The sequence below is a fragment of the Sycon ciliatum genome, chromosome 9 (assembly GCF_964019385.1).
Source record: "Sycon ciliatum chromosome 9, ocSycCili1.1, whole genome shotgun sequence".
NCBI lineage: Eukaryota > Metazoa > Porifera > Calcarea > Leucosolenida > Sycettidae > Sycon > Sycon ciliatum.
In genome coordinates, this window is record NC_088651.1 from 11659411 (window position 1) to 11668098 (window position 8688).

Below are 8688 nucleotides of genomic sequence, written 5' to 3' on the forward strand. Positions count from 1 at the left end.
ACAGTTTAGTTCGGTAGGCGTCTGATCATGGTGAGCCACGGTCTACCTAACTAACCTTGGACAATGTGTGTGAGAATCCCCTTTTACATTCCAGTTGTGTACCAGAGTAAGTTCCCACGATGCAGTGCATTTTTGGACACTGAACTTTCCTGGCAGTTTGAGCCAGGGAGGTGCAGCAATTTGGCCTGTCTTTCACGTCCTGTTTGGAGGACCATTCTTTCCCTCTAGACCCTATGCTACTGTGTGAACCTGGTGTACTTCTACTTCTATGTTATGATTTGTTATCAGTTCATTTCTTCTGTCTACTCTAAACGTTATCATTTCCGATATAGTTTGCCATATTCCGGTTGATGCTGTGTCCATAACTCTTAGCCTGCTTTTGAAAACCACGAGGGCATGATTATCTGTAGGAAAGGAGGGTGTAGTATCCCTGCCTAGCTAGTACGGAGCTTTACCTGACATACATTTAGTGTATCCTGTACGTTAGCGTATGGGGTCTGTTGCATAAAGGCTGCTGCGCATTTCTGGTTTCATGAGATTTTATAACAACAACAAAGACGAAGAGAAGAGCTGTTCAACCTGCAGGTGTGTACCGGAGAAAGTTAGTTTTATTACCGCTTCTTTTATTTACATAATAATCCAGGTACATAGCAGACTGAGCGGAGGACGTTCAGGTTGGTTGTAACTCTGAGTTTCATGCCGCTAGGCAATCATCAGACAACTGATACTCGGGTCTACCCAACAGTATGCTTATAAACACATGGGGCCACAATCATAAACAAATTTAGCGCTAAATCTGGTGTGAGGTGTGGGGAGAAAGGTGGCGCGGGCCAAGGCGCGACAGTAGAAGTGCCAGGAGGGTGGCGGGCAACAGGCAGGTGTGAGCATGAAAGCGTGGAAAGAGGCGATGGGGAGGCAGTGTACAGCAGATGGCTGGAGGTGCCTGGAGGATGGCGGGCAACGGGCCAGTGAGATCGCTACAAGTAGGGAGTCGTTTGATGACGGGCAGTCGTGAGCAGAGTGGCATCGCCAACAACAGGCCAAGGGACCGTGTTATTAATAATAATGGGTGCTCAGGCAAAGACACCTTTCAAAGCCCGTCACTCCAACCATCTGACCTCCATGCGTGATGAAAAAACAGCACTGAGCTCGCAAAACACGCATGGGAGCTGAAGAGCGAGGGAAAGCCGTTGACCATTACATGGAAGGTGCGGGAGAAGAGCCGATCATACAGATGTTATTCAAAAACATGCAATCTATGCACCGAGGAAAAATTCCACATCTTGACTACACGCAAGAAGCCCCTACTAAACAAGCGGTCTGAGATGGTCCCCGAAATGCAGGCATGAGAATAAGTTCCGCCTCGCAAATTTCACACCTATCAAATGAACTGACCAAGTACTGTACTGAATTTTTTTTTAAATATCTCAATCATGGTGCAGACCACAGGGGAGTTTGAGATTTATAACTGTAACATAATAATTATAACGATATCCAATGTTTTTTTAGCAGGAGTCGCAACTGCTTATGTGTATGTATGTACATTCCTATTGCTACTTCATTTTGCTTGTGTGTGTGCGTGCGTGTGTATGTGTGTGTGTGTGTGTGTGTGTGTGTGTGTGTGTGTGTGAATTTTCTGGCGGCATGCACCTCCATGTGTATTCGGGGGTGTTTTTTCTCTTTTCAATGTGCCCATGTTTGTGTGCAGAGACAGGCCTGGGTTTGGTAGGCCATCGGTATTGTACTGGTGATGTAATTCTAAAAAGGACGCTGCACCTATTCACATTTTTACAAGCAAAGGTTCTATGTGGAAGTGTGAATGGCAAAGTTCTTGGCCCAATGGCAAATGCGAATAATTGCACAGTTGGTTTACTTACTTGGCTGCCAGCGTGGATAAATCAAACCGAAGGCGATAACCTACAAAATGCATATGTCACTGGAGACTCAACCCGTGTCCAATATGCTAAACAACCTGTGGTTTGTGAATTTCGTAAGTATTATGCCACGATATTTTAGCAGAAGCTCTTTCAGTATGTCAAACACACACCAGTGCACACAATCGTGCTCGTATAGGTGCATGCAATGCCAAATTGCGTGATTTCATGCGCCACATAATTCAGTCGCCAGACAGCAAACCGGAGGGGCATTTGTCGACATGTGGAAAGCCTTCGACAAGGTAAAGCATAGCATTCTGGTTGAGGACCTCTTTGAACTGAGTCTCACTAGCACTGCTTTGCAAAGGTTTACAGAATACTTGATGTATCGCCGGCAATACGTGGAGACAGGAAAAACCAGAAGTACAACTTATGACAGCCAGTCAGGGGTTCCTCAAGGGTCAGTTCTCGCACCTCTGCTCTTCGTTCTGTATGTGAAGGATATTGCCCGCGGCCTTGCCCCTCATGCCGTCACCACTATTCAGTTTGCTGATGACATCTCGCTGCGTGCGAGCAGCCCACAGCCAGGAGTTGTCTCACAGCGCCTCACTGCAGCTGTTCAGTACCTGGCGAGTTGGTTGAAGAAACTTGGACTGATCCTTAACGAGACCAAGACGCAGATACTCGCCATACCACACCATAGACCTACAACCCTCGATATCAATGTTGTATGCAATTCACAAGTCCTACCAGTAGTCTGCCAAATACCTTGGCCTGCATTTTGACTCGGACATGAGTTGGACCACAATGGTGGACCATGTTGCTCGTCGTGTTGCCTGCAAAATTGCTGTCCTGCTGCGACATGCTTCCTCGCTGCCATATCCATGCCGACTCACCTACTTCAGATCTATCATTTTGCCTGAATTTTTGTATGCTTCTATTAGTTACTACCCGCATTTGTCAGTTGCTCAGGAACAACGGCTACATAGGCTGTTCAAACGTGCCACTCGGGCAGTCTGCAAGTCGCCACCGTGGACCAGTACTGCTCCCCTGCTAAATCGAATGAATATATGTGATCTACATGTTTCTGTGCACTTGAATGTTTTGTTTCATCTGGCGATGTTTGCATGGTGCATGTAGTACCCTATTTCAGTCCTTTTTTTGCTGTCCTGCACTCGAAGAGGCCAAAGCAACTTGCTTGTGGTCCCACCTGCCAGCAATGCTTGTTCTGCTAAGCGCCTAACGCACGCTGGAGCCATTATGTGGAATAGATTGCCCCCAGCAGCAAAATGTTCAAATAGGTATTTTGATTTCAAATCTCAAGCCTTGCAGTATATATTATCAGCAACATAGGTTTTCCAATGCTCACTGGATTGATATCTGTTCGTTGCAACAAACCTTCTGTTTTCTTTTCTTTCTCTTTTACTCTTATATCTACTTTTCCACAATATCCTTTCACATTTTATTCACAGTGGGTCCAATGTTATTAGGCATTTTGCCTGTTTTGATTTCCACTATAAATAAAGTATACAAGTTGATATGGTTGCAGTGAACTTCTACACCCATGAGCAGAGGCAGCACACTGTTGTGGTTCACTAGAATAGGGTAAGATCATGCGGTGGAGTGTGATCATACAGTGACAGTGCAGGCAATCTGAGAAGTATGATTTCAACAGTAGCCTAGAAGACTCATTTCCGTTCGCCATCAGTCTCGTGAACTCAATCGATATTCAAGATTCCAGCTGCGCTTCACAGCAGAGATCCAAGCCCTTTCTTCGATGCCCACAATACTAACAAAATTATTCTCACTAAAGCAAAGACCACATCAAAATCGTTGCTTCTCTTCCAAACCTCCCTCTTACGGAGCTGCCTCCCACCAAGACTAACTACAGAACCATCCATTATTGTTTTCAAGAATGAGCTTCGGAAACTCACTTGCAAACATAGTGCTTCGCTCTCCGGTATGCCTATGGCATGTACATACCCCCCCCCCCTGTGTGCTCCCCAACGCATTCACGCCGCATAACTTTTCACTACTTTCACTTTAGCTCATACATGTACATGTAAATCCTTCAAACCGGTGAACCCCTTGATAGGCGACAAGCCTCTGGGTCATCCTAATAAAGATATTGCACTGATGTGAAGGGTTATCCCCAGTTAGGACTCAGTCACGAGCAAAAAGTTTGAACTGACTGCAAGAAAACGTAAAGTGAGCCTAGCCAAGTTAAAAGGTGGTTTAGGCATAATTTTTGGAAATTTCTTTTTTCATGCCAAAGTGATGTCTATTTCCAACTTCCAACATGGAAATTTTGGTGCCCATTTGAAATGTATATCTGCCATAAATAAGCATACATTGTGCACATGTCACAGAATGCCTGGTATCAATGACACTAAGGATTCAAAGACCTGCCCAAACTCCAAGAAACACATAGGACACCAAGTGGAGACAAAGCTTCGCAGGTGTGCAAGCAATAAACGAAGGATGAGCACTTGTGTTCCAATTAGAAGATCCAAGAAAGGAGAAATAACGGTTCTAGATCTCATGTCATTTTATCACGCAACACGAATTTTCGTATCCTTCAATGATGTTGAGACTATATTTGTCGCGGGGCTGGGAAACGAAGCATCTTACCAAGACAGTTCGTCATACTCTCTCCAATCACCTATGCCAGGATGAATTAAGCCACACACACTTTGATCTGCAACTAGAAATATTGGCAAAGTTATCTATTTGTTGCGGCTGAGATCCTGTTGCCGGAATGGTGGTATTTTCAAGAGCAAGAAGTACGCTGCAATAGAGTTAGGGAATTCTGAAGAAGCGTTTTAAAAGAGGCAAATGTAACGGAATAAAGATGAAAACAGAAACGATCAATTATATTGCAAGTCTACAGATCTAAACGCTGTGGTTGCTTTCTGCTGGGGGAGCTATGCGGCCGGACGGTAATCGAGGAATCCGACGAGGGGCTGGGTGTCCGCTCTGCAGCCTGAAAGAGAGCCTACGTGTTGTCCGAGCTTGGAGACTGACCGAGACCAGAGGCTGACGGCGGTGGCAGCGAGCGGAGGTACAGGCGGCTGCACCAGAGCACGCGGCCGCTTGGAAGGTGGACATGGTAATTGTGGGTCCGACAAATACAGATGGTTGTCCAGACCTGGCCCCACTTCTTGGTGGGAGGATTCTGCACTCGGACCTGGCCACCATCAGCCAAGGGTTGGAGTTGGTGAGCTGATCGGTTGTACTCGGATGCGGCTTTCTGAGCGGCAACTTCTCGATCCAGGAAGGTGGCAGCTTGGTTTCACGAAGGGTCGAATACACCACCACAAAACACATAAATACACTGCTGCATGGTATTTTTTATAATTGTCCTGCTGACAGCCATGACATCTTATTACTTCGCATACTGCTCATATTTGATCATATTAATCTATCATACTATTTAATTTTTCATCATAACCTAGGAGCTGTGGCATCATTTATGATCCACAGCAAGAAGGCAGCAATGCCTGTACCTATGGTGAAGTAAAAATAAAGGTAACAGAACACAAGTCAATGAGTCGGGATGAGTACACGCAGCGGGTGTCCGAATAGCATCTGGGCGGGCGACACGCCCGCTGCATTACAGTCCATTCAGAAAAAAAATGAACTTCTAGCTTTTGGCCATAAATGGGTCAAACGTTGAGTTTTTTTAGAATTTTTTTCTGCAATCCCATATGGAATCCTCTTCCAATTATGTTTCTGAAGTTTTTTTGTCCAAAAAGCAAGCCATAGCAAGAATAGGATTTCGGCCAGGTTTTGCCCCAAAAGCACTGAATTGGGAAAAACTATCAAAATCCAGGCCGTTTGACAGTGCATTCTGCGGTTCGAACCCCAGTTCAGGCACCCTTTTTGGACCCTTTTTCAAATTTCAAAGTTCGCAGCACTGCACTGTGTACGATGAAATCACGAAAAATCGCCAAATACGGGAGCTCGCCAGAGCCAGGACCCATCTTTTTATGAATGGACTGTAGGGTGTTGCGCCACTCCTGCGAGGCAGTATTGAAGGCCTCATCCTGAAGATTGCCTTGGTGCGTGTACTTCGAGACCACGTGCTTCATAGCGCGAACGGCGGACTCTGCGTGGCCGTTCGACTGTGGGAAATGTCCAGCTAAAACTATTTCTTGTCCCTTTGGTTTTTAGCTTTTTATTTTTTCACTTTATTTTTGCTGTCCCACCTATGGAAATATTTCCCGGTGGGTCTGGCTTATCGCCTTCGAAAGAAGTGAATAGAGGAGACATAATAATAATGATAATAATAGTAATAATGACAGTTCGCATATCACTCATTGCATGAGGTCAACCAATGTCATGAACCAGTGTCATGAACCAATGTCATGAAAAAAAATATTTTTAAACATTATGGGCTTGTTTCACTTCTCATTCCAAACGCGATGAGAGTGGATCGTTCTAGACAGTTATCAAAACAACACATCATGCAAAAATGGCATTCCTTTGAACATTTATATGAGTACTGCACTAGGAATCATATCTAATCCTGTCCCCTAGTCATACACTACATCGTCGAACATGTTCAAGGTTTTCAGAAATGAGCACACGTGTTGGTTAGGAGAAAGGGGGGGGACAGAAGGTGACCAGACCTGCTGAAGAAAAACAAGCGATCAAGAGTCAAATCCTCTTAATATTTTGAAACGTTTATGTTGAGCCAATAATAAATGTAGAAAGCAAAAGGACATATGGATACGAGTTATGGATACGATACAAGTTGGGCGGTGTGACTGCTTTGCTGCTTCGAATTGTAGTTAGACCGCTATGTCAAGTATCTTACTGGTCTCGTCATTGTCCACTAACAATCGACATTCTTTGTTCCATGGGACTACAGCTTGTGCTCATTTTCGTTTCGCTTACCTTCTCCTCTTTGGTCTCTCCATAACCTTGAACTTTCCGAGTTGGAACGCTGTTGGTTAGCGCTACGGAGATGTGTTGAAGCTGGGTGTCAGGACGTCGAATGTCTCAGTAGTATGTCAGTTTTGTGCCTAGTTATTGCACTTTCTGACAGTATAATTATAGTATCTGGTTACAGTGATGGAGAGTTACTCTTAACAATTTGATCATTAAGGCGTGAATATTCATACTTGGTCCGCCCAGTTACAATTGGCACTTATCTTCACACTTGTCTCAGGAAAGAAATACGAATATTTGAAGCAAGCCACGATCACAGAGCACTATATACATGATTATTTACATGTCAGTAAGCAACTCAGTCGACAATTCAAGCAAGTTACACATCCTCCTCGCCACTATCGTCGCTGGAGGAAGAGCTCAAAACGTTCGATCCGGACATCTGCTGCACGTGTCGTTCATAGCTTGTTCCACTTCTCCTCGTCTTGAATCACTCTCAAAGGCAGTGCGAGCCTGTCACCTAGCCAGTCATAAGCTGATTGAGACTGCCCGCATGTTGACCGTAAGTGTTATCCCCGTTCGTCGCAACAATGCGTCTTTGTTTGAGACAAAAAGCCAACGCCATATCAGTGTCCTTTTTTCAAATCGCCTCTTTCGCTTGTCGTTCTTGCTGATCAGCACCTACGCGAGCCGCTGGTGCTTGTACATGCAGCGCAGTGATAGCTTCCGCTTGATGTAGCACCTGTGCGTACTGCACCTAAGTCCTAACGCCGTGCACCAGTCCATTAGGCTAGTTTCCTGAAAGTCCTTTGCATAAGTGTTTCCCTCAGGACTTGGTGTTTTCTTTGATTAGCTCCTTTGCCCTGTCCTCTGTGAGGTTCAAAGTGTGTCCGCCAGATTGGTCTCACTTACTGGAGATGACGACATGAGCTGCAGTTTCTTCGTCAGCGATTTGCAGGTGATAGCCCTTCACTAGGCGCTGTACTGTGCAAGCACTGAAATTCAAGCTCGCGAAGCGCTTTTTCAGCTTTTCTATACCTCCCCGGGGTAAACAATCCTTGCCATCAGACAGCTGGACGTAGAAAGAAACTTTATTCTCCATCGCTCTGAAATGCGAACATCCTGACCTATTTTACGGACTCGAGCGGAGGTTGCAGTGTTTTCTTGCGCTGACGGAAGTGTTCGTCGGCGGCAGCTCTGTCAAAAACACTCAAACGAACCGATCCCAACTTCTGTGATGGTTTGTGCTGCCATGTCGTCGGATTCAATGATCAATAGTTGTATTCGGATGGTGAATCGGTGGTTCCATGCTGTGTGACACAGGCAGAACACCGAAAACCAAGTGAGAAGATAAGCGCCAATTTTAACTTGGCGGAACAAATAGACTTTGGAATGCAATCTTCGAAGCTGTTTACTCAAATGTGTTCTCTCAAGATTGCAAATGACACTTGTTTTGATCTGTTTCAAATCGTTTTTCTTCTTCTTTCAGCTTGTGTACGCAGTCCTCGAGATCATATTGCAAGTATATCACCTGCTGGTATGGTTACGTGTGATATTGGATATGAGTATCTTGATGGTCAACCAGTGTGTAATGGAACAACTAAGGTTGGATCATGTACTCGTAAGTTGTAAAGATATCATAAGATAAAATATGAGGCTGCCAAACGCATGTGTTCCTGTCTTGATGTCAGTGCATGTATTTGCATTGTTGCATTCTTACCCTTACCTTGTAACTGTATGTAAATGATCAGGCATCAAGTTTAATGTGCAAAACATTATAAATGGAAGCAGCACCAATACATTTAGTGTGTGCTTTCTTGCCACAAGGTTGGATTCATTATAGTGCATGTCTGGTAGAGCGAAGTCCACAAATTGAATATTTCCCCAAATGATTTTTAGTGTATAATGTTATTCAAGACCA

General features: G+C 44.8%; 1 protein-coding gene across 1 annotated transcript in view; it reads left to right on the top strand.

Moving 5' to 3' along the window:
- The window catches only part of LOC135824255 (uncharacterized), a 371974-nt gene extending 363575 nt beyond the window's left edge, over positions 1-8399 (top strand). The window contains exons 25-26 of the mRNA XM_065336986.1: positions 1709-1990; positions 8257-8399. Coding sequence (XP_065193058.1) covers positions 1709-1990; positions 8257-8399 — 425 coding nt within the window. The remainder of the gene's footprint in view (positions 1-1708; positions 1991-8256) is intronic.
- The last annotated feature ends 289 nt before the right edge of the window (positions 8400-8688 follow it).